This window comes from Hirsutella rhossiliensis, assembly GCF_020360975.1.
Source record: "Hirsutella rhossiliensis strain HR02 chromosome Unknown scaffold00003, whole genome shotgun sequence".
NCBI lineage: Eukaryota > Fungi > Ascomycota > Sordariomycetes > Hypocreales > Ophiocordycipitaceae > Hirsutella > Hirsutella rhossiliensis.
In genome coordinates, this window is record NW_025408669.1 from 985,755 (window position 1) to 1,009,187 (window position 23,433).

Genomic DNA, 23,433 nt, shown 5'->3' on the forward strand with positions numbered 1-23,433 from the left:
CCGGCAGCGCAGGGCATGAGCCAATGGCGATAGTCGCTCCGTCGGCAGTCAGCGTAAGCTTGAAGGCACTGGAACTTTCTGCGTGTGTCGCTTATATTCCATCACTCTGGCCATGTACGAGATGCAGCGGCGTCGGTCCATCGGGCCGTGCTCGTCTCAGACCTTGAAGCCGAAAGCAGGAGAGCGAGTCGTCTCCTAGTTGACAATATTGGTGAGAAATATTCCTCTGCAGAAGTACATCTTCCTATATAGATAGATATGGATACCTCCAATCTTGGCGGGAAGAGCTACCAACGTCAACGGGACTGCGAGGCTTCGAAAAGGAGAAAGGCCTACGACTAGCTTTGTGTATTTCAAGGGTCAGAGCACCATTTCTAGTTAACACCCAAAGAAGAAGCCCTTTGGCTATGGCTAAGAGAAGACAGTTACCTGGGCGCTTACGGGGTTCTCGACACGAATTCCTGAGACTGACTTGAATTTTTCCAGTTTACTCTGCTCGAAACCGGGCAAAGCACCCTGGCCTGTATTATTCGAGTCGTTCGACGCCATTGATGGGATGGAACTGCTGATTGGGCGCGAATATGGTTGAATAGGAGGAGATGCAGCTCGGTCGCTGCGATAAATGGACACATGGATTTCGGAGGGAACTGGAGTGCTGGCCGCGCGGCCATGGAAGTGACAGCTTGGAGGCTCTTTGCGATGGCACTATATCGGAAGCAGCGAATAATGCTTCGTCGTCGTCGAGCAAGCCTGGTGCGTTGGGGGAGGCCATGGCTAAGCGGCGACAAGGCATTTTTGAGAATGCGCAGTTCCGCAAGGCAAACGAACAACATCCGAGGTTATTATACCACGGTCTACTTTCGGAAAGATATCCCAACTCACTGGCCGTACTGGGTCACCTAGTCACACTTCACAGTGTGTTTTGTTCAGTCTGAATTGGCAAGTATGGCTCCAGCATGTCTTTGGTCAGGCCTTAGCCCTTTACCCACCAAGAGGCGATGAAGCGTGAAATCGACGCGCATTATGAGGTTGTCGTCAAAACTCTCCAACGGGGACCAATATTCTATATCGCGTGTAGGATTAATGACGGCCAAGTCTACGGATGGATGAATCAGGTGGCGGGTACAGGTGTTACTAAAAGGCTTGAAGGGTGGGAGTGGAAGGGATGGAAGTTTTGATGGAGAAATCGGGAAGATGTGCCAGCTGTGTACCGGTTTTTTGATGACGGGGGCAGGAAGCCTTGGAAAGGAGCGAGAGATACCATCAATAGGGATAACCAAGATGTTGAGACGATGAAGGAGGCTTGGGATGAGTATAATAGACGGAAAATGAATGGTGACCAGGGGCGCATCGCTATATAATACCTCCTCCCCTTCCTTTCTACAGCTTTTTCAAAGTCATTCCAAGGTTTCTTGATACTCTTTTCTAGCTAATTAGATCCCAAGGTAGTACTGTATTTATAGACATAGATGCCTCCTACAGCCCTAGATGACTTATATAATAAGGACCCTATACGCATATTCTACTTTTTGTAAGCTTTCGTGTAAAGGGTATGATTCCAAGGGGAAGGGGGCACTTATAGACTCTGTTAGGAGATCAGATATTTGCCACTACATTTAAGAGCTGGAGTTTTACATTGAGTTGTCGGATGAGAACTGGTCCATCATGGCTCCCGTTCTCGAAGATCCCTCTCGACTCGCCGGTTCTTAGGTCGCAAACAGCACCTCGCCGGGTAACAAGTGGTTCTCGATTGAAGTCAGAGGATTGAGTGCTGTTGCCCTTGACTTACTCATACTGGTCCAACGGCCTGTGGAATGGCAAGTTCTCGATTAAGAGTACGTTTCCCTAGATTAATAAGGACCTTTTTGGATTTATCCGCCGTGGTCGTGGTCGGAGGAAGTGCGTGCGCGACATTAAGCACGTGGTTCTAATTTCTAAGTCAAGCGGCAGCGGGTGGGCAAAGAATTAGTGGGAGTTACAATGTGTGCTGCCCGCTTGTCGTCCTGCAAGCCGAAGCTAGTTGTATCTTCTCAGTTGTTGCGCTGACTGCACTGCACGAAAGAGCTGCTTGTCCTAGCGAAGCTGTCGACTCTTTTTCTAGCAATGTTCGAGACCATGGTATGAAATAAAAGGGGGCTGTCAGCAACGCATCCCCTTGCTAGCTAGAGAGATGTTAAGGTAGTATCTATATGTATAGATTTTTAACAGGCCCAGAACCCTCATGGAAGAATTCCCGCGAAGAGAGATGCAGAGAGTACGTTAAAATTGCAAAGGGTAAAATGGGAGTTTTTTAATAGATAGTCAGGGCAAAGTTGTTTGATTCCTTCAAGGGCAGAAGACGCGCAGCAAGTTGATTATCGATTTATTGATGCTCTGTGTTCCTCTTTCCTCCCCCTATCCAACGCCCCTCTTTGTATCCTTATAGCCCTCATAACAAAATAGGAAACTCGTCGCAGCCAAGATCTTCATGTCCCCAGGGGTCCTTTACCCCTCTTTTCCAGCCGTTGCAGCAGTTTCGTCCTATCTTTCGCCACCTCCACAGAAACCCTCGCCACCTCCTCTTCCCCTCTCCAACTCTCCGTACCTCCTTTCAACACCTCCCATGGCCCCTCTTGCCAAGAGATATCCTCGAGACCTGCGAAATCCAACCACGTTTTGCGACAAGAATAGGGATCGTAGGTTTCAATACCTAACCAATCTTTCTTCTGCGTCTTTATAAGAGGTATAATTTCAAGGGGAAAGGGGGTTCTTAAATAAGGACCGAGCTCTTCATTTTTATGCTGACCCCGTGACAAAGTCCTGTGGCAGCCTTTGCCAACAAACACTTTATTGGGTAACGCAACATGCTGCTGCACTCGCAACCTCCCCACTGATCTCAATCCTTTCCCATACGACACTTGAAGGGATCTCAGTCCTCTGATTCACATACTCGCGACTCGAAATAATACCTGAACCCCGCTTCTGACAGCTGATGACGCGAAATAGACTCTGTCCTTATACAAAGCCTCCTGGCCTCTGGGTCTGATCAACCCATTCCAGCTGTTCCAGTCTCCAGCGCGCTGTCGAATCGCCAATGGAATGGCGGGCGAATCCCCTGAACAACTCGATGTCGAAAGAGATTCCATGTCACAGCTTGACGCTCCCGGCTTCTCCATCGACCCTCGGTCGCCCAGCGTCCTCCCGTACTCGTGCACCTTCTATCCCACGCTCAACGGTGCCTTGTCCGCACGTCGCCTCCTAGAACATAGACTGCCGCCCGAGCTTGCGGTTGCCGTCGTCTTCCTTGGCTACAGCCCGTGGCTCCTGAAGCGCCGGGTTGAAGAGCGAAGGTACAACGCAAACGATTTCTGGATGCCCGGGCCCCGGGCCAGCGTTGCCGGGCTGTATCTCAGCACTGAGCGCATCCCAACCGACATTGGACCCGTCATCCCGCAACGCATCATCTTCCAAACGAGGGCGGCCGACCAGGGATGGGCTACGTTCGGCGGCAACGGAACGTTTGACAACAACCACACATGGTTCGAAGCCAGCATCCTACAACCGTCATGTCGGGGGGGTGTGGGAGACGATCCTCGAAGTGTGGCGCTCGAAGATGACAATGTGCTGTCGAATCCCTGGGAGAACGCCGAGTCTGCGAGGCAGGCATTGAGGGACAAGGGGTGGGATTTTGTAGAGACGGAGGACGGACAAATCACCTGGAGAGTGTGTAGCAACATTACGGCGAGGAGTGACTATCGGAATTACAGAGTTGAATGGCAACGGGGGGTCAAGACGGAAGTCGACGACGAGAGGGCTGTTGGGAAAGGCGAGGGCTTCTTGGAGCTGCTGGAACCGGGATGCATCGTGGTACTTTGGGCGAGGGCTGAGGTGAGCTTCCCATGGCATCGTCGTTGGGTTTTTCTGCTGACGGGCAACGTAGCAACAACTTTGGGTCAATCACGTTGCAGCGGCAAGCATTGAGATTGAGTATGGGCTGCTGTAAAAGATGTTGTCCGCATGAGGGTGCCTTTTGGGGGTTCGACACGGAGTGATGGACCGTCATGGTGAGAATTTGATGAGATTGATCTTGTCATCCGAGGCAGCTGTTCCACTTTCCACTATATATACCCCTTGCTCTGTAAGATTATTCGATGGCCTGTGTAGGCGCTACTCGTCGTTACCCTCGACCATCTCGCTTCGTCTTGATCATTCACCCGTAGGGGTTATCGTCACGGTCACGTTCGCAATGTAGCATGATAGGTAGGACTCTCAGTCACCGAGGACACCGGGTACTACAGTCTTGAGAGGTTATAACTAAGCTATTGGAAGTTTCATCCCACCTATGCAAGCCCGCCTTTAGTGTTTACTGCAGACCTTCCCTAAGCAGTATATTCCTTCCCGCCTACTTACCACCTGATGTACGTGGAGTTATTCCTTTCCTCTCTGGGAGTCTGTCAAATGTGAAACAACTCGAGTATGAGCTATAGAACCACTAAAGCCCTCCTTCCCCGCAGGCTACCATCTCTGCAAGAAACGGTATCCGGCATCTGTAACCATGATGCGACCCTTCTATGGAATTGTGAAGCCTCCAGCTGTTCCCGTCTCCCCCTATCAGGCATCGATCCCGGTAGAGACAGACCCTCTCGCGCTGCACTCCGACGTCATCTAGAATCAAAATGTGGCGCCAGAAGGCGCGACTCAGTCCCTGGACCCCTAGACTTGTAGGAGCTACGGGCACCTTGATCGGACCAAGTGACAGGTTGCCTGCCTGTCATATATAAACTCGGCCCCGCGATCCTCTGGTTCGAGGCTGGTCTTTGCATATTGTATTATTCTCTGTTCATAATTTGTACAAGCGTGGAATCCCACTTTTGGTCTCCCGTGTCTCTTCCTGGGAAGGCGTCAGGGGCCAGAAGCAGTGAGAGACGAGGAAGAAATCATGAAGGGCAGGGCCTTGCTCCTTTGTGCGTCTGGCCCGCTGCTGGTCTTCAGCGGGCAGACTATCGCCCAGGAACAGCAGATGAAAGTCGTGGTGGCACAAATCCAGAAAGTCAGCGACCCTCTCCAGGGCCCTTTCCGTCCCTTTATGGAATTCAACGTCGGCAACCAAGCCTTTCGGGGCTTGCTGGACACGGGCAGCAGCGACTTGACGGTGCCTCAGGCTGGGAGCCCCATATGCAACCTTGAGCTGCAGCAATGCAACGACAAGGGGACCGGCTTTACCACTGGGTCCTTTGATCCAAAAAAGACGGAAGACGCGGCAAAAGTACAAGACGCGAACGTGCCTCTCAATACGTCCTTCACCGGCGGGGCTGCCTTTCAGGGAGAATTCCTCAAGGCGCCTTTTCGTGCCGCTGAGGACTCGGATCCCGTCAATCTGCAGTTCGGGCTCGTGCAGACTGGCAATCCGCCGTCGGAGGATTCCCCCGTCTTTCCCGTCATCGGGGTCGGCCCGGAACAGGGAGAGTCAACGACACAGAAGAGCCCGGACAATACTTACCCCAACATCCCGGCTCAGCTTCAACAGGAAAACGTAACCAAGTCGAGAGCTTTTGGCGTTGGCCTGGGCGAATTTGGTCAGTAGACACATCCTCCCCCGCGTTTGTAGTCTTCGTCGAGCCCAGACTTCTGGTGCTCCGTTGTGGAATGGCGGTGCTGATGGCGGCATAGGCTCTAAACAGAATGGAACCATCATCTTCGGCGGTTACGACCAAGCCAAGATAGACGGCAAGATGGAAAAGATCAGCATCGAGAAATTACCGGACGGATCTCAGCCATCTTTCGTGATCAACTTGAGCTCCGTACGAATGTCAGGCACCGGCAACGACGGCGGCAATAAGGAGACACCTCGAGGTGAAGGCAACAGTCCCGAGAGCAACGGAGACCGACGCCGCGATCAAGGGAGCCACCGAGATTCCAGACGACGCAGGCGGGCCTTCTCGGCGCGACAGGCCAGAGTCCGGCGCTCTCACCCGGCCCCGCGCCCGGTGTACAGACGCGCCGCCAGCCGTTCAGAGGCGGAGATCCTACGTCGGCAGCGCGACGGCAACATATTGACGGACGAGCTGCCCCCGGTCGTGCTCATCGACTCGGGCGATCCAGGCGTTACCCTTCCCGTGGGCACGGTGAAAACTATTGCCCAGGGGATCGGGGCCCAGTTTAGCGAGAAAGACGGGAGCGTTTCTCCTGTAGAGTGCAGCCGCCTCGAGGGCAAGGCGCTGACTTTCGGCATGGGCAATGACCGAGCCCAAATCAAGGTCCCTCTTGAATCAATGGTCCTCGGGCCTGCTTTTGATCAGCCGCCTCCAGGGGCTTCGGGACCGGGCTCTTCAGGGAACGGTGGCGGCGGCAACTCTGGACAGGCAACAATCTCTCGACGAAGCAACAGTACAGAGGGTGGCAACTCTCGGCAAGGAACCGATGGAGAGTCCCAAGGGGGCTTTAGAAAGTCTGGAGGCCCGAAAATGTGCCAGCTTACATTGAGCGCCGGCGACCCCAAGAACCCCGACGCACTCAACATCCTCGGCGCGCCCGCCATGCAACGCATGTACATCATATTCGATGAAGACTCCAAGTCCTTGATGGTCGCCCAAGCCAAGGTTAATGCGACGGAAACCGATATTCGGGAATTCATCCCCGGTAGCACGGGTCCAGGCGGTTCCGAGGACAAACAGAAGGGCGGCAAAGATTGACATCGAGATATGTGTAGCCTATAGAGTAAATTCATCACGCGCGAAGCTTCATGGGCGCTACATGTTCCTTGCGCGCTGCATTCATCGTGCCCACCGAGACGTGGCCTCGGCTGACGTTGCCAGTATTGAAATGACGCTTGGTGGCGAGGCAGCGTTCGTCAGCGTAGAAGGAACGTCAATGGTCGATGAAACAATGGACCTGTCATTGGCACGGGGGCTTGTGGTGGCGAACGCGTCCAGCCGTGTTTCGTCTTCGGTCACTGGTTGGTCCCGCTGTGGCGGAGCCTATTTGTTTGTCTTTACAACAGTTTCATGGCGAGTCAGGGTTCAGCTCGAGGTGCTCGCTCTTGTTCTTCTCTTCGTCGGCCGCACTTGGACGATATGACGATAGCTGCTTGTTAAAGAAACCCAGTCAAGCCTCTTACAACGCCTGACTTGAGCAGCCCATAGATCGAACCAAGGCAGACCTTGGATATCTTGGGCCTGCTCCGTCCTACCCGGCACATAAACGGGTCCCCGGCGCCAACATAAACAAAGCGCTTCCCCGGAATGCTCATGTGGGAGCCGGATAGACGGTAGCAAGAGTCATGCTTGCGCAACAAGTCGGAGACTTTGGCGACAAAAGACTGTCAGCTGTCCACGAAAGGTTCTCTAGTGCCGATCTCGGTGCTGGGCTTACGATTCGTGGCAAACTAGTATGCTGAAGCCTGTTGTCAGTGCCTACTGAGTCTGATGGCAATGCTTGTATGGTGGATACCCGCATGTGCATCACGCTCAGAGCATCCGTCCGAAGGCTAGGTGCCAGGGTTCCGTTGACCTAGCCACCATTGAGCTCTGGTTATGAAGCCCTGGTCGACTCGACACAACTGCCACTATGAACCAACCGTCTCTTGATACAATCAAGCGTTTGGGGTTGGTCAGCTTTTTGCCCCTGTCACGCAACTTTCTTGGTCCCGCATAATGTTTTCTTTTTCTCTTTTGACAAAGAGGGCAGAAGAGACGGGCCAGCAGCGAAACAGGAGTCCTCCCGTCTCTATGGCAGAATCCATACTACCCATGTCCACGACGTACGTACCTCACCATTTTCCTCCTTCTTCTCGAACGACAGGGTTCTAATTTAACAGCGCCACGATCCTCGACGTTTCTGATACGCCACAAACCAGCGAACTACTAGTCAGGATCCCTCCGTCTCCGGTTTCAACATTTCTGACGCTTAATGCGTCTTGTTTAGAATGGTTTCGCAATCTTTAACCCTGCTTTTCCTCGTGTTCTCGTCATTATCTTCTCCAAACTCAAGCACACCTAGAGATTTTCATCATCAGCTCACATCTTCCCTTTCCACGCTCTGCAAGTCAACAGCTTTACACTCAATTCGTTACCTGCCGCGGTTGAGGATTGGCGCGGCCTGCTTCTGCACTTATCATTTTGAGCCGTGCACTTGTTAACTATCCTCCATCCTAACAGCGTCAAAGTTATACTGCTCACGAGAAGAGCCTTGTCCACGGCTCGTTTGTCTCTCGTCCAAGTCCAACCGACATGGCTTTCAAGTTTGCACGGTACCACGGCACCGGGCCGTCACAGAGCAAAGATGGCATCGGAAGACCAAAGAATTATGCCTGGGGGAAGTTTCGAGTCCGGCAACGAGTTGAAGCCAGTCAAAGCAGCGCTAGCATGTCGCAGACGAGGAGAGACGGGGCTGCCGCCAAGCTCTCTGCTCAAAGTCAGCCTCCAGCGACATACGATGTCGTTTACGCGACTCCGCTTACAAGAGACGAACTCGGGCTGCAAAAAAAGAGGGATTCTAGAAAACCGGTTCTTACTATGGTTCCAGACCATGACGAGATGTGGGGGGCTCTGCGGTAGGGACTGATAGTTCCTGAATGTATTGCTTCGGGCACTTTGTTTCAGTTTCTCGCGGAACCCCGGAACCCCAGCACGAGCATGTCGCTACCTGGCATGCGTCACCAAGTGTTCTTTCTATGCAAAGGAGAAATATTGTATTGGATTAAGCAGTGGGCTACCGATCCGCTACCAGGCTGTGCCGGGCCAGCTTCGGCCTCGGCTCCGTAGAAAAATACTGGCCGAAGCAGATCAGTCTTGTTTCCCCCTTCTCGGAGGAAGGTTGACGGTGTTAAACCCACACTATCTGCCTGCTTGATGAGGCAAACGTAGTCGTGACCTAGTTGACAGCAAACAGGACATATCGCTAATACCCCCCATTGGTCTTTTTAAACCTCCAGGGACAATAAAAGTCTCTCCAAGGCTCCCCAGATTCGGGAAAGTTAATATCTCCAGGTCTTCATATAGGTCCTTTTCGGTGATATGCATCGTCTCTGCAAGAGAACCCCTGAAGTTGCCCAGTCGCTGATAGTTGTAAACGTCTTTGCCGGATCGAGCTTCAAAAAGAAAGTGCCAGATAACCTGGGCTGGAATCGGGAGGAGCGAGTTCAACGCCTCTGAGCCAACTCTTGGGGATCCGGAACCGTCATCCGAAGACGTGCAGCTGGAAATCTTTGTTTTGTATACTGATGTTCCTGGCCACAGGGTCGAGCCGAGTAGTTACGGAAGTCTTCGCTCATTCGTAATATTGTTCTCCACAGCCAGAGCCCTGAGCGGCCACCGTCGTTCACTGATGCCCGATGCGTGACAACCGCCTGACACCCAAGGGTTTGTGCTACTAGTTAGTATTTTGGCGAGGGCTGAGGTGAGTTTACCATGGCATCGTTAAGTATAGGCACCCTAGGAGTCAAGCCCTGGGCCCAGACAGGGCAGTCTCGCGACGGCCGCGGCAACGTGCTGTGGACGGCGCCTGCGGTTGACGGTCGTCAAGATGAGAGAACCAAGAGAACCCAAAGATAGATGTATGTCGGGCAGAGCAGACAAGGAAACCAGCTATAAACCGTATGAGTTCAATAACCAGCTATGTTGCGATATATCAACTATTTCACTCCGTCTAATACATAGCAGAGCAATCTCCTTGGTCGTTCTTGAGCGAATAACGCTGCGCCGCCAAGTCTCAGGCACCGAACTTCTAGGCAGGTATCAAGATAACAAGTTCTCTGCTACGGAAAAAGGGGGCTAAATGGCTACGGTAACACTTGGAGACAGATCTTGAAGTCTCCCTGTACGCTACTTAAGTGTAGAGTTGTAGGAATAGCCATGTCTAGGCCATAGACCTGTACTCGTGAAAGAAGCACGTAGTAAATTTGGAGGTAAACTATGCACGAGGTCATTTACGAGTGACTGTGACGGAGATTTCGGTGGCCTTCCTGATGCCGGAGGATGGGAACAAGGCCAGGGTGCGCTTGTCGCGCGCGTACTGCAGCAAGCTGCCGTCGGGCGAGACCTGGACGCGATAGCCGTCGGGGAAGGTGGACGCGGGCAGGATGATTTCGGTGGGCGCGTCGATATTTGGATCAGACGTGAACTGCAGCTTGAAGGTGGCCGAGCTCTCGGAAAAGCCGAAGCTGGTGGGAGTGCCGGCGACGGCGGCGGGATATGCCCGGCTGTAGTGCTTCGCCAGCTCGGGGTGAGGCCGACCAGACGTGCCGTTGTACAGGTTCTCGTACGCCCAGCCGATCCAGGAAACCATGTTTGCGTCGGTCGCCGACATGGCATCTGCCAGGCCCTGCATCTGCCTATCGTCGCCCATCCAGAAGGTGAGCTCGGTCAGCACACCGGCGGTCCGGAGGCGCTCGTTGTCCCTGCGGCGGTTGTTGAGCGTCGTGGAAATAGAGCCCAGCTGCGGCGGGCTGTAGTAGTGGAACGAGTGCACCGACTTGGAGCCGTCCCCGAGAGGGACGTTGCTGAAGCCTGACAGGATGTCGAGGGTGGCGCCTTCGAACCAGACGAGCGTGTCCTTGTCGACGGCGCGGATCTGCTTGGCCGCGCGGTTCCAGAGCCCTTCGAGGACCTTGTGGTCGGCAACTCCTGGCACAAGCAGTGTCGGATCGGCCCACGTGTCGCCCACCCACGGCTCATTCAGCAGGTTATACCCGACCACGTTGGTCGTCTCGGCATACTCGGACGCCAGCTTCTTCCAGTAGGCCGCAAAAGCATCGCCCAGGCCGTCGTAGTTGTTGTATAGCCGCCCAAACGCATTGCCCAGCGCCACCGACGTGTAGCTCACGGCCCAGTCGACACTGTCGCACAGCGACTGCGGCCACGGGAAGCCGCGTTTGTCGACGGGGAACGGCATCAGCTTGAGGGGAAACGGATACATGTTGCCGCTCGATACCCAGTCCTTCTTGACAAACCACTACAGGGCCGTGTCCGCATCAGCTGTGCCAATATGCTGCGCGGCGCATCTACACTTACGTCGGGTACTCCATGGCCACAGAGCTGCCGCGACAGGCAGTCCTGATGGGCGTCCACCAAAACATAGAGGCCATGGTCCTCGGCCATCTTGGTCTGCTTCTTCATGATGTCCAGAAACGTCTGGTTGTACTGCCCACGCACCGGCTCTGCACCGGCCCAGCTGTGGCCCAGCCGCACAACGTTCAGGCCCAAGTCGTGCAGATTTCGGACATCTTGCTCGCCAAAGGACGAGACACCGGGCACCCACTCCAACGGCCGATGCCATGGCGGCTTCTTCATGACGACATTGGTTCCGTGGAAGAAGCGCGTACGGCCGAATTCATCGACGATCTGATGCGTGTCCTGGTTCACCTGGCTGATACGCGACATGCCTGGATGGGCCTTGTACCAGCCCTCGGCATCCCGAGCCAACACTCCGGCCGCCAACAGCGATGCAGCAGCAATGGGAGTGAACAGCATTTCTCCGACTAAGATTAAAGGGACTAAGAATAAACGGAAAAGGAAAAGCAGGGAGAGGGCGGGAGGGTGGGAAGAAGCGCCCAGACGGTGATGGGAACCAAAAGGGACCGACCACAGGGCGATTTTATATAAACGCCCGGCGCTCGTCTCTCCATAATGCGGGGTTAGTTACACCCCTTACCCCCTTCTGGCAGCTGGTCGTAGAAATGGCCCACAAAACAACCCCAGGGCTAGGATCGGGCCGCGCAGACCCCCCGCTCCGGCCCCACTTGTTCGGGCCGCTCCGATCGCTCCGACCGCTCCGACCGCGCTCCCGCCGCTCCCCCGCAGCGCCAAGTCACGCTTCGGTCCTCCAAGGCAACTCCAGTCTCTTTAGCAGAGCTGCGAATACCGACGGGAGTAAAATACCCGAGTGATAGTGGCTTCCCTTGGCCGCCACCGAGTGCCGCAGTCAGTATCATGCCTATGAAAAAGCCACCAGCAGGGTTGCGTCGACGCAGGGCGCGGGGCGACATGGGGAGATAGTACTAATGAGCAAAGGGGAAGGGTACAGATAGGCACGAGCAGAGAACATCTCTAGGGTATTCCGAGGCGATGCGCTTCGCATGCATGACGAGGGATTGCTAGAGGAAGTGAGCTACAGGCTAACACAGGGAACATGCTTTGTTGCGATAGCATCCTACCTCGAAAAGCAGCACATAGGCTCGATGCCAATACAAGAAAAGAAGTTCCTAGAGAACGGGAGCTTAGCAGAATATCCAAAAGAGCCAAGCGAGTCCTCACCACCCCATGCGGACAGTATCCTTGCTTTCCTTGTTGCTGTTTTGGTGCTCCCGTTAGCTTGGTGGAGTCGTGCGCTTGCTAGTCAAGGCGTATATTCAAATTGATGCTATTCGGGCTAATATGTTACCTAGCGGGCGGGGTCCTGTGGCGCACTTCAATCGAAGCGGGCTTCGATAAGGAAGGAGGCCGCCTGTGAGACGTCATTTTGCTCGGCAAAAATGGAGTGCACATCAGCGCACACAGTGTACACAGTGCACACTCCTGCAGATGGTGCTGCAAGTGAGTCGTGACTGTCATAATTGACTGTCCTTCCACGTGACATCCGTCCTTTCCAGTGTCGACCCACTGTAAAGTACCTAAAGACTTGGGGCTGGGGTGACTTGGCGACTTGGCGACTTGGTGACTTATGCCCCGCTCTATCTACGTCCGACGTTTCCTAGGCAACCGTCAACGCCATCCTCGCTTCTCCCTTCCAGTTCACTTCCATCGCCGCACCGCCGCCCACCACCGTCCTCCGGCTGCGCACGGTAATGGCCATGATGGGCACACCGGACGTCTTGACTTGGCTTGACACTATCACGCAAGACGATCCTCAGCAAGGCCCGGAACGAATAAGAAAGCAAGCGCGTCTTGACCTGGAAAACGGCGGATCCAACGCCGGGAGACGACTTTTGCCAACGCCCTCCGTCTCTGCTTCAGGCAATACCTGCTCATCGGTGAGGCGCCCTCATTACCACGAAACCACAGCAATGTCGGTCTCGCCCAAGCGTCGCAGACGAGAGCACAATGATGGTGGTCTTGATCTTGGGCCAGACTCGACGCCTCGACCCCGCAAGCGGCCTCCGGTACTGGTCAATACACCAGAAGCAATGAGCATGGATAGCCCCTCGAGGAAATCGACGTCGTCATACGCATCCTCTGGTGTCTCGCGCAATTCTTCCCCGAGGAAACAGCTCCGCAACGCTAGCCTTCAGTCGACGGGCTTCCGCCAGGCCAGCTTTCCCGTTGATGGTGCCCAGCTGCCCCCATCGCTCCGAACGCTGTCCCAGGATCTGAAACGTATTCGCCGCGGTGTTGCGATACTGCCAACGCGGCTTCGACACGAGGTAATACTTGGGCACCCGTGGTCGACTGGCCCCGGCTGACAGCCACCGTCATTGCAGCTTGCAGCCTTTCAGTTCCCAATCGATGCGTTTTCGGACAATGAAGAAACTACCCGTCTGCGATACCCCCCTATCGATTTTGTTGGCAGAATCGATAGACGGGCCGCTGAGTGCGACATGGATTGCGAGGGCGAGTCATCGTGGAATGCAGATGTCCACGCGCCGCTTCTTGACTGGGTGCTGCGGCGAGATCCAAATGGTCTTCTTCTTGACTTTAGATACTGGCCAGTCTACGCTTTTACCCCTCTTGAAACTCTTTATATCATGGTGCTGCTGACTGACAAGCCTGGAATACTGTAGCACCAACGCTGCGCTCATCCCCCAATACAAACCCAAGGAAGCCCCGGGTAAAATGGTCGACTTTTGTCTCGCGATCCGACCAAACAAAGAGGAACAGCGAGTCATTGATGATCTCTGCCGAACGCGGCCGGACCTCTCCATCAATCATACCGAGTGGGGAAATCTAAGCAAGCATCCCATCGCAATCTCCATCGAGACCAAGCACCAAGGAGGAGATTCCGCCGTCGCTTTGCTTCGGATGGCCACTTGGCACTCGGCCCAGTGGCGAAGCCTACGCTTGGGGAACTCGGACGAGGAGAGGGCTCGGCTAGCCCTCCAATTTCTGCCGGGCATCATCGTCCAGGGGCACGACTGGAAATTTGTTGCCACGACACTCGGCGAAGACTTCATGGCCACAACGTTTAAGTCTCTGTCCATGGGCACCACGGAGTCCATACCGGACATCTACCAGCTGGCGGTGTCTCTGCAGCGGTTGAAAGTGTGGGCCGAGGAGGAGTATTGGCCAGCGTTTAAAGCAACTATACTTGGGTTCTGAGAGGAGTGAGTGACTTGATGGTCGAGCATCCGATTCTATTACTCCATCAAGGAGTATTGTTCTTCATATTTAACTTGGCTTAGGTTTACCAGTAAAATGGAATTCTTCAGTTTTGATAGCAGCACTCACACCCACCAAGCCGCGGTTGAACATCAGCACCAGCACCAGCACCGCCCTGCGTACAGTCAGTCCCAGGCCGGGGGCATCGTCGTTGGTGGAAGCAAGACGGTGCCCAAGTGAGTGAGTCCCAGGGCGCGTCAACCAACGCCCGTGCTTGTGTTGGATATCGCGAAATCATGACAAACAAACACACGCTGGCCGTAGACGAGCACTTTCATCTCTACGCAACCCGTGTCGCCAACCAGCTACCGCTTACCCTGTCCGTCTCGGCCCAAAGCCTTGCGCCTCCGTATCTCGGTGCTGCTGATCTTGGCCGCCAGCCTGGCCTCCCTGTCCGCGCCACCACCCTCTCCCCCGTCACTCGCCTCGGTCCCGGTCGCATCCAGCACGTCAATCTCGTAGACGTCGAGCAGCGCCCACCCGCGCGCCGTGCGCCTGTCGTTGATGGCCTGCCCGCCGCTGCGCGTCTCGCCCGACACCACAATGGCGCCGATGCGCTCCTCCGTCACCGTCGGCCCAAACGGGTCACGGATGTCGACGCACCGCACCAGCACGGCCCCGTCGCGCAGCGCCGCGTGCAACTCCGGCGCGGCGCTCGAGCCGCCCTCGGGCCCCGGCGTCGTCGGCACCCTGGTCACGGGAGCTGCCGCCGTGGTCGGGGCGCAGCTGAGCGCCGTGGAGAGAAAGGCGACGACGGAGCGCGCGCGCACCTCCCACGGCTGCAGCTCCGAGGCGTATTCCTTCTTGGTGAGCAGCTCGTCGCCCGAGATGCCGACAATCATGGTGCACGGCTCTACGCCACTGTCGGGCACGGCGAGCAGCAACGCGGCCGCTTCGAGGAGCAGCTTGTGGCCAGGGTGCAGGTGATCAAAGGTGCCGCCCAGGCAAACGGTGCTGTATCCTCCAACGCCGTCTTTTTCCCATGCCACCTCAGCACCGGAGCCTGTGCCGGAGCCTGTGCCGGAGCCTGCACCGGAAAAGGTCATGTCGCCGTCGACGGCGCAGATCTGGCTCGGCAGCAGCTTCTGCCCCCCCTCGGCGTGCGCGAGATAGGCAGCCAGCAGCTCGCAGCCGGGCTCGCAGCTCGTGTGGAAGAGGGTCCTCCACGGCCGCACCTGCGCGGCAAAGGCGGCCAGGTCCAAGACGGCGGGACCGTGTCGACAGGGCAGGCCCGGCTGTTCTGCACGGCCACTCCAGTGGACGAGGACGACGCGGGCGTCGACGGAGCCGGGCTCGTGGCTGCCGAGGTGGGCGGCGATGTCGCGCTCGGCGCAGATGGAGGCGATTATGGCGTAGAGACGGGCGAGGAGCGACTGCGCGGGCTTCCAGCGGACCATTCTGGACGTGCATCTGGCCCGGGCGCTCGTCCCGGCTTTGGTCTCGGCTTCGGACTCGGCTTTGGCGTCGGTCTCGGCGCTGCTGCTGCTCGCAGCGAGGATGGAGGAGCCGGCAACGGCCACGACAAGCACCGGCGCCGGTCCCGGGGCCTCCTGCCGTGCATACTGCTGGCTCAAGCGCGTCAGGACGGCCGTCAGGGGCGCCCGGTAGGCAGCGCCGAGGAGGTGGCGGGCGGCCGCCGGGCGCGGAGGCGCGGGGAGGAGAAGCAGCGACGGCGGGTGGGGGCCAGCGCTGCCGGGCGATGAGTCTGTCGCCATGCTGCCGATGGGGAGAGGGAGCGAGCCCTCGCGGCGGTTATTCCCTCTTTTCCTCTTGGTGGTGGGTGGATTGAGTCTGTCTGCTCCATCGTCCTCGGCTGACGGTGCCGAGCAGTAAGCACGTGCGATGACGTAACGTGGTCGCCCTTGTGTGCAGTGCAGTCGCAATTACTGTACAGCCCACTAGGATTACAAAGGTCTAGCATATAATTAGTTAATTAATTACTAATTACCGACCTACCCAGGTAGTTACTCGCCAGCCTGGCTACCTACCTTACCTACCGTAGGTAGGAACAGGAGGTATTAGGTAGTGGCTACCAAGGTACCTACCTATATATTAAAGCTTTAGTTCTTTTATAATCTTGCCATCGCGGACTTAGCGTCCGTCCGAGCGGTGTTGTGGTGGATTACGCTAGTCGCCTACGTCATCGCTGTGCCAACAATCAACAACGTCACCTCTTTTTTCTTTTTCTCCCACTCCATCACTCCATCACTCCATCATTAGACAAGAACATCTTCTTTTCTCCCACCACCACCACCTGCAGCTCAATCCCCACTCGTCCAACCCACCAGCATCATCAAACCTCCCATTCGCTCCGAAACTGGCTTGGCAACGGCCCGCTCATTCCCAAGACACGCCGACAGCAACAAATACACATACACATAAACACGTACCGCAATTCGCCTCGTGCGCGCCCTCACGACCCCCAGGAGCACGGTCAACTGCTCTCGCACAGAAGGGGGGGAAAGGACCGTCTGTTTACCCTGTGAGACGGGCCTCTGGTCCTGCGCCGCCCAAAGCTTCCCGAGGCCTCCGTGGGGGGCAGAGTGAGAAGAGAGGGTTGGGCGACGAACAGAGCAAGAGGGGGAACTGCTTGGCTTTCTCGCTCTTTTGGAGGCGTTTTGCTGTATATGCCCGAGTGTGTGCTTTGCAGACATGCGGTGTTCATGACGCGCCGTCCCGTTTCGCAATAGACCTCTCGTCAACATCCATTGCCCATCATCACCAACAGCCTCATTCACCACCACCTCCACCATGGCGCTCCGGGGCTTGATATCCTACTGGGTACGTCCTCCCCACTGCTCTTCTCCAAAACACAGCGCCTCACCTCCTTGGCCCAGACCATCCCAGTCCTCTCCAGCCTCGTCTGGCTCGGCATGCTCCTCGGCCTCCTCCTCCACTGGATCATCGACACGCACCGCCGCCACTACCCGTCCATGTCGGACCGCGCCTCCATCGCCTACATCAGCAACGTCGGCGCCCACGAGCTCAAGCCCCTCTTCATCGCCGGCTCCGTCGCCACCACCCTCACCCTCGACTCCGCCTTTGTCGCCGAGCGCTGGCTCCGCCACTCGGGCCGCCTCGTCCCCAACGCCTCCCCCGGCGAAAAGGCCCTCGCCATCCTCACCATTGCCTTTGCCCTCGTCGGCACCGCCGGCCTCATCCTCCTCAGTATTTTTGACACCTGGCGCTTCCACGGCCTGCACGACATTTTCCTCCTCCTCTTCATTGCCGGCTACCTGTTCTCCGCCGTCTTTACCTGCTGGGAGTCGCAGCGCCTCGGCATCAGTGCGCCCCCTGTGTTCTCCGTCGCCCATGGCCGTGGCTAATTGGCAAGCAGAAAACCGCCAGCACCGTGTCCTCCGCGCCTCCTTCTGGGTCAAGCTCACCTTTGTCCTCGTCGAGCTCGTCCTTGCCATCATCTTCGCCGCCACCTCCTATACTCGCCACACCGACGTCGCCGCCGTCTTCGAGTGGGTCGTCGCCTTCATCTTCACCTTTTACATCCTCTCCTTCGTCATCGACCTCTACCCGGCCGTCGCCACCAGGGATCCGGGCTCCCGTTTCGAGAAGCCGCGCTTCGTCGATGAGGCCGCCGCCGTGTCCGCCGGCGCTGACCCCGACGACGCCGCCGCCTCCTCAAACGCCACTACCAGCGCCTCGGCCCTGCACCCGCGCGACTATCCCATGGACCGGAACCCCATTAACTTTTGAGGTCCGCCCGGGAAAGGGGAGCAAGGGGTAAAGACGTTGCACAAACCTGTCGTTGTTGCGCTCTCCATGCAGCATACGCACTCGAGCGCATATATATATGTGTGTGTGTGTGTGTACACCTCTACGCATTCATGGCAAAGACTCACCAGTGAGACACTGGCGTGGGAGGCATTCTCTTGGCCATAATTCATACGAAATCGCCCGCCACTGCTGTTCTCACTCGACCTTCGCCATGCTTCAAGTCAATGGGTAATATTAAATACACAATAAACGCCATTGCAATCTTGATTTGTCAGTGACCACCACTCTTACATGAACACATTTATATACATCTTCTCAGCCTTCATACATGTGCACGCATCATCAACGTGACACGAGCAACTCGACTTAAATCCAGCATAACTAAATTACTTCAGCTTCCACCCCCCGAGTAGAAAGTCCCGCTCCCACTCGCAAAACCCATCACCGGTCAATCATTTCTCGAAATCGCGAGTCGCGCGTCGGACTGCTACTCACACGTTTGCCCCCGTCGTCAATCGGCCGCGGCGGCTCCAGGCTGGTCGGGGACCCGTCTTGCCCTCCAGAGTCGTCGCCAAGCCGCCTCTCCTCCTCCTCTAGGGGCGTGCTGGCGGGGCTCACCCCGTGCGAATCCCGCTCCGAGTGCCCCCCGCCCGCCTTCTTGTGAAATCCAGATGCCGCCCCCCTCGCCTCGTTGTCGTCTGCAGGCTCAGCCTTGGCCGTCATAACCACGTCTCGGAAGCCCGTCGGCCTCTTATCAAGGCTCGTGGTGCTCTTGTTGGCTTCGTGCTCCTTCATGGCCGCCCCACCAAAGAAACTTCGCCTCTTGTCGCCGTATTCCGACAGCGATTTTCCCCGTGAGAAGCGATTCTTGATCCATCCCTTGACTTTCGACGTTGGCGACGTTGGCATCTCCGACTTTCGCTGCGCGGTACCTGGCGACTCGCCATCCGATTCAGTCGTCGGGCGGCGGCCGGGCGGGTTGGAACCCAATGCCTCATCCTGGCGCGTGGAACCCTCCACGTCGCCAGTGTGCTCCTCATTATGCTGCTGGCCCACTGCCGCAGTCTCGTGCTTCAATTTGTGGTTATCCTCCTTTGCATGTCGCCTCTCCTCGGCTTTGGCCGTCTTTTCATCCTGTTTCTCTTGCTGTTTCCTGGCCCTTTCTTCTTGCTTCTCTTGCTCTGTAAAGCCCTGTTAGCGACGTCAAGCAGTGGCGACGGGCTTGTCTCGACTTACCCTTGACTTGTTTCTGGATTTCCTTGACCTCGCGCTCGCGGGCCTTTTGCTTCTCGCCCTCCTCTCGCCGGGCTTCCTCTTCCATGCGCAGGACCGCCTGTCGCTCTCGCTCGGCCCCGGCCTTTTCGTTGATGTTGTCCAGAACGGGCTGCACCCTCTTGATGGCAATGGCGTCGACCTCTTCGCGGGCCATGAACTTGCCGCCTCCGATATCCACCTTGCCCTTGTTCTCGGTTCGAGAGTCGTGGCGAGACTGTGCTGCCTGCTGGGCCTTGACTTCCCACTCGGTCAACCGCGTGGGGCTTAGTCTGCCCTTGTCCCGGTACGTCTTCTCGTCCATGGTCTGTAGGCGCGCCTTTACATTGCGCTGCGCTGCGGCCAGCAGCGCTTCACGGTCCTTTTCGCGCTTGTCCTTGTCCACCTGAGACAGCTTGTTGGAGAACATGGACATTTGCTCGCGGATTTCGCGGGAACGCTGGCGATCGCCAAGGCTGTCGCTGTCGGAGAGCCGGCGTCGCAGCTTGGCCGCCACCGAGAGCTTGTGACGCGGGACTTTTTCGTTTCCGTAGTACTCCTGGTACTCGCGGCTCTTCATGTGCTCGTTGTGAAGCTTGGCCAGGCGCTCTTGGGCCTGTTTGTAGGCGGCGTCCTGCAGGTTGAGATAGGGGCTGACCTGGTCGACTTCCGACTGCCCTGTCTGTGCACTCTTTGTCTGGTGGGCCATCTTTTGATGTTGGCTATACATCTTCTTTGCCATTTCCACCGCCGATTGGTGCAGCCTCTCATTGTTGGATCGCTCGTCCGCCTCGGGCTGGACGGGGGGGGCCGAGGTGAACATGTTCCGCGTCATGGTGACGACGGAGACGGCGCCGGCCTCCTCTGTTGGCAGCTTCGCCTGCATCGAGGCGCGGTGTGCCCTGGTGGCGCCATCCAAAGCATTCGAGGAAGCTCGCTGACGGGTGCGAACCGAGTCGTTTGCAGTAGTCAAAGAAGACTTGTCGTTGGGCGGCCAAGGGGCCTTTGTCGTCGACATGGAGCGGCCAATGTTGAAGGCTTGCGTCGCGGCCGAGCTTCCGTGTGTGAGGTTGGGCGGTTCGGCAGAGGCGGGGCGATTTGCATGAAAGGCCTGGGTGGCTGCCGAGTTGCCCCAAGAGTCGTGGAGGTTGGACGAAGGCTTGGCGGCATTGGACTGCTTGAGGGCGGCGCCTGCGGAACCGACGGCGAGTAGGGCAGCCTTGTGGCCATCCGAGTTGGCGGGGGATTGGGGCGAGGGGGCCATTTTGTAGTCAGAAGCGAGGGCGGCGGCGGCCGAGGCGGAGGATGCTCGGTCGGGCTTCCAGGGGTCGACCGACTTTTGGTTTGCCCAGCCGAGGGTGGCGGCGGCGCTGGCGGCTGCGCCGTTGGAGGCGAGGCCCGACGAGGGGAAGCTGGGCAGGGTGCGAGGGTCGGCGTATCTGATTCTTGCAGCGGCTGCGGCTATTGGCGAGGCGTGAGTTTGCTGCTGCTGGGAAGAGGCTCGATGTTGGAGGGCGGAGCAATGGAGGAGAGTGCGGGGATCAAGAAAGAAAGGGAGGGGGGGAGGGAGTGGAAGGTGGGGGGTTTGGGCACCGAACGTCACAATGGAAAAGCATAGTAGTAGTAGGTAGGTAGGTGGTAGGCGAGGAAGGGAGGAGGGAGGGGTGGGGTAGTTTCCCCTGTCCGGGCACTGAGCTGAACGCACCTGCCGAGAACTGCTGCTGCTGCCGCTGCCGGAGCGTGGGTTTGTCGCCTGCCATGGCAGTCGTGTCTGAGCTGGCGGCGGCGCCTGCCGCTGCGCCTGCCACTGCGCCTGCCACTGCGCCTGCCACTGCGCCCGCCATTTATTGCGGTGCCGTCGACAAGGATCCTGGTTTTGCTTCTTTTCCTGCGATGGCGGGGGCTCTTCCGCGCGGAACTCGATGCAGTGGTCGATGTGTCGATGTGTGCTGACGAGCCAGAGCCACGTGGTCCAGGTTGGGCAAACCAAGGTGGACGCCGGAAGCAATCACCACTCGAGGCAGGTCGACGGCGTAGGTGTAGGACCAGGCGAGGAGGGGCTAAGTTGGATGGTTTTATTCCGCCAGCCGGACCGGAGAAGCTGCCTTTCCCCAACCAGTTCGTCCGTTCGGATCTGCCGCGGCGCAGGTACCTGTGATTTAGTTCACACTGTATGCTGACCGCTTGCGCGGGTGACAGATACAGTGCCGCGGCATCCGGCGGTACGAAGTGCCCGCGCAGCTGAAACAAAAAAAGGAAAGACGGACCTGTTCCCCAGGCTTGACGTCATCGAGGCGCTGCGGCCCCAGATTGCATGACGCTGTGCGGCACAGGCTAGGCTGCATCTGGACGTGGCCCGTACGCAGCCCTATACGTAACTCCCCAGACCGAAAGACTCGGCCAGACTGCCGCATCACTCACTCACTACCGTACTGTACCAAGCTGCGCTGTACCAAGCTGCGTTGCAAAGGCTCAAAGAAGCACTGCTCACGCATCGTGTAAGTGAAAAGGCCAACAGCACTGTGCTGCGGAGCAACCTGCCGTTGAGGCTGTCTGTCTGGCAGTCTGCCATGCCATCCAAGCCTTGGCCAACGCCTGCTTGACGCACCCAGAGCAATCCGTCCGCAATGGATAAACCGTCGTCGTCCATCTCAAGACATGCCATGCTCATTGTCGCAGGTGAACTGCCGAGAACCAACAGCGTCTACCATTCCATGCCCCCCGGGGATTGACCCCACGGGTGAGGCTATCATGGCCACAGTCCCAGCTAGCTAGACCGTAATCGACGGCGAAAAATAGTGACTAATTAATGCGCCGTCCCATCTGGCCGTTTCCATCCTCAATATCCTCAATTGGAGCAACACTCCACCCACTCTCACACTCTCTCTAATTCGTCGTCGTCGCAACCCGCCACCAACCGCAGCTTCAAGCCAACGCAGTGCCCCTCAGCCCACGCCCGGGTGGCCCCCCGTCATGGACCAGTCCGTCCAGCTCCGCCAGGTCCCCAACTTCCGCGACGTCGGCCTGACCGTCAACCGCTTCCTCGGCCGCAAGCTGGTCCGCGAAGGCCTCTTTTACCGCTCCGCCAGGCCGGGTGAGTCGCTCTCTGCCATCACTCGCATTGCACTCGCTGACTAGAGCAAACAGATGCCGCCTGCCCAGAGGACAGAGCCCTGCTACGAGATCGCCTCGGCATCAAGACCATCATAGACTTGCGGACCGAGTATGGCCTTCCCACGTGCCCGAGCTTGCCAGACGGCTTATCGTGATAGCACCGAGCTCCGCCAGCAGGCCAAGAAGCAGCAGCAGCAACGGCCAGACCTGTACTCGCCCCCGGCCTCCTCCTCGTCGTGGGCCAAGGTACCCGCCCCGACCTGGTCGTCAAGCTCTCCGCGCATCGAGGGCATCGGCTACCTGCCCGTCAACATCATCGGCCGCCCCGTAGAGCGATATCTCATGAGCCAGCTGACCTGGTGGGCCTTTATGTGAGTCGTCTTCATCCAGTGCCTCCGACACGAGCCGGGCACCGACCCCTTCCTCCCCAGCAAGACCATCTGCCTCTTTCTCCTCGGCTACCGCCTGCACGTCACGCGCATCATGGCCTCCGAGGTACTCGTCCCCATCGGCCTCCTCGGCCTCGGCAAGGCCGCCCTCGACCACGCCGGCGCCGAGATCCGCCAGGTCCTGTCCCTCTACACCCACCCGCAGGCGACGCCCGCCTTGGTCCACTGCACGCTGGGCAAGGACAGAACAGGTGCGTCTCGAGAGCCTTGCCCCGGGCTGCTACCCAGTGCTAAAGAGCACTTGCACAGGCCTCGTCTGTACCCTCATCCTCCTCATCCTCGGCGTGCCTGTCGCGGCCATTGAGCACGACTACTTCCTCACCGACGACGCCCTCGTCTCGGACCGCGCCGAGAGGCTGGTCGAGGTGCGCAACGCCGGCTTCTCCGACGAATGGGCCGGCACCGCCGACAACATGATTGTCGGCACCGAGAGCCATCTGGCCACAAAGTACGGCGGCCTCGACGCCTACCTCGACCACATCGGCTTTGGCGGATACGAGCGTGCCAAGCTCCGCAAGGCGCTCTTATACTGACCAGGCAATAAATAAATATACATGTTCACGTAAACGTGGCCACGACGAGTCGACAGCTGAGCAAAC

General features: G+C 57.3%; 8 protein-coding genes across 8 annotated transcripts; 5 read left to right on the forward strand and 3 right to left on the reverse strand.

Moving 5' to 3' along the window:
* Nucleotides 1-3,123: 3,123 nt before the first annotated feature.
* HRG_02849 (uncharacterized protein) lies at nucleotides 3,124-3,982 on the forward strand (the record flags this gene model as incomplete). The annotated part of the gene is made up of 2 exons (XM_044861320.1): nucleotides 3,124-3,867; nucleotides 3,920-3,982. 2 exons carry the CDS (start codon nucleotides 3,124-3,126, stop codon nucleotides 3,980-3,982), a joined length of 807 nt encoding a protein of 268 aa, XP_044722346.1.
* A 936-nt stretch (nucleotides 3,983-4,918) lies between these two features.
* HRG_02850 (eukaryotic aspartyl protease domain-containing protein) lies at nucleotides 4,919-6,671 on the forward strand (the record flags this gene model as incomplete). Its single annotated transcript, XM_044861321.1, has 2 exons — nucleotides 4,919-5,555; nucleotides 5,650-6,671. The coding sequence occupies 2 exons, from the start codon at nucleotides 4,919-4,921 to the stop codon at nucleotides 6,669-6,671; spliced, it is 1,659 nt and encodes a 552-aa protein (XP_044722347.1).
* A 3,229-nt stretch (nucleotides 6,672-9,900) lies between these two features.
* HRG_02851 (cellulase (glycosyl hydrolase family 5) domain-containing protein) lies at nucleotides 9,901-11,447 on the reverse strand (the record flags this gene model as incomplete). Its single annotated transcript, XM_044861322.1, has 2 exons — nucleotides 9,901-10,929; nucleotides 10,989-11,447. 2 exons carry the CDS (start codon nucleotides 11,445-11,447, stop codon nucleotides 9,901-9,903), a joined length of 1,488 nt encoding a protein of 495 aa, XP_044722348.1.
* A 1,652-nt stretch (nucleotides 11,448-13,099) lies between these two features.
* Nucleotides 13,100-14,228, forward strand: HRG_02852 (uncharacterized protein; the record flags this gene model as incomplete). The annotated part of the gene is made up of 3 exons (XM_044861323.1): nucleotides 13,100-13,336; nucleotides 13,394-13,617; nucleotides 13,694-14,228. The coding sequence occupies 3 exons, from the start codon at nucleotides 13,100-13,102 to the stop codon at nucleotides 14,226-14,228; spliced, it is 996 nt and encodes a 331-aa protein (XP_044722349.1).
* Nucleotides 14,229-14,593: 365 nt separating this feature from the next.
* Nucleotides 14,594-16,003, reverse strand: HRG_02853 (cytidylyltransferase; the record flags this gene model as incomplete). The annotated part of the gene is made up of 2 exons (XM_044861324.1): nucleotides 14,594-15,686; nucleotides 15,741-16,003. 2 exons carry the CDS (start codon nucleotides 16,001-16,003, stop codon nucleotides 14,594-14,596), a joined length of 1,356 nt encoding a protein of 451 aa, XP_044722350.1.
* A 1,036-nt stretch (nucleotides 16,004-17,039) lies between these two features.
* On the forward strand, nucleotides 17,040-17,999 carry HRG_02854 (frag1/DRAM/Sfk1 family domain-containing protein; the record flags this gene model as incomplete). Its single annotated transcript, XM_044861325.1, has 3 exons — nucleotides 17,040-17,069; nucleotides 17,126-17,573; nucleotides 17,626-17,999. 3 exons carry the CDS (start codon nucleotides 17,040-17,042, stop codon nucleotides 17,997-17,999), a joined length of 852 nt encoding a protein of 283 aa, XP_044722351.1.
* A 462-nt stretch (nucleotides 18,000-18,461) lies between these two features.
* HRG_02855 (eisosome protein 1 domain-containing protein) lies at nucleotides 18,462-21,031 on the reverse strand (the record flags this gene model as incomplete). The annotated part of the gene is made up of 3 exons (XM_044861326.1): nucleotides 18,462-19,201; nucleotides 19,257-20,732; nucleotides 20,977-21,031. 3 exons carry the CDS (start codon nucleotides 21,029-21,031, stop codon nucleotides 18,462-18,464), a joined length of 2,271 nt encoding a protein of 756 aa, XP_044722352.1.
* Nucleotides 21,032-22,244: 1,213 nt separating this feature from the next.
* Nucleotides 22,245-23,367, forward strand: HRG_02856 (tyrosine phosphatase family domain-containing protein; the record flags this gene model as incomplete). The annotated part of the gene is made up of 5 exons (XM_044861327.1): nucleotides 22,245-22,365; nucleotides 22,410-22,494; nucleotides 22,544-22,756; nucleotides 22,817-23,025; nucleotides 23,084-23,367. The coding sequence occupies 5 exons, from the start codon at nucleotides 22,245-22,247 to the stop codon at nucleotides 23,365-23,367; spliced, it is 912 nt and encodes a 303-aa protein (XP_044722353.1).
* Nucleotides 23,368-23,433: the final 66 nt, after the last annotated feature.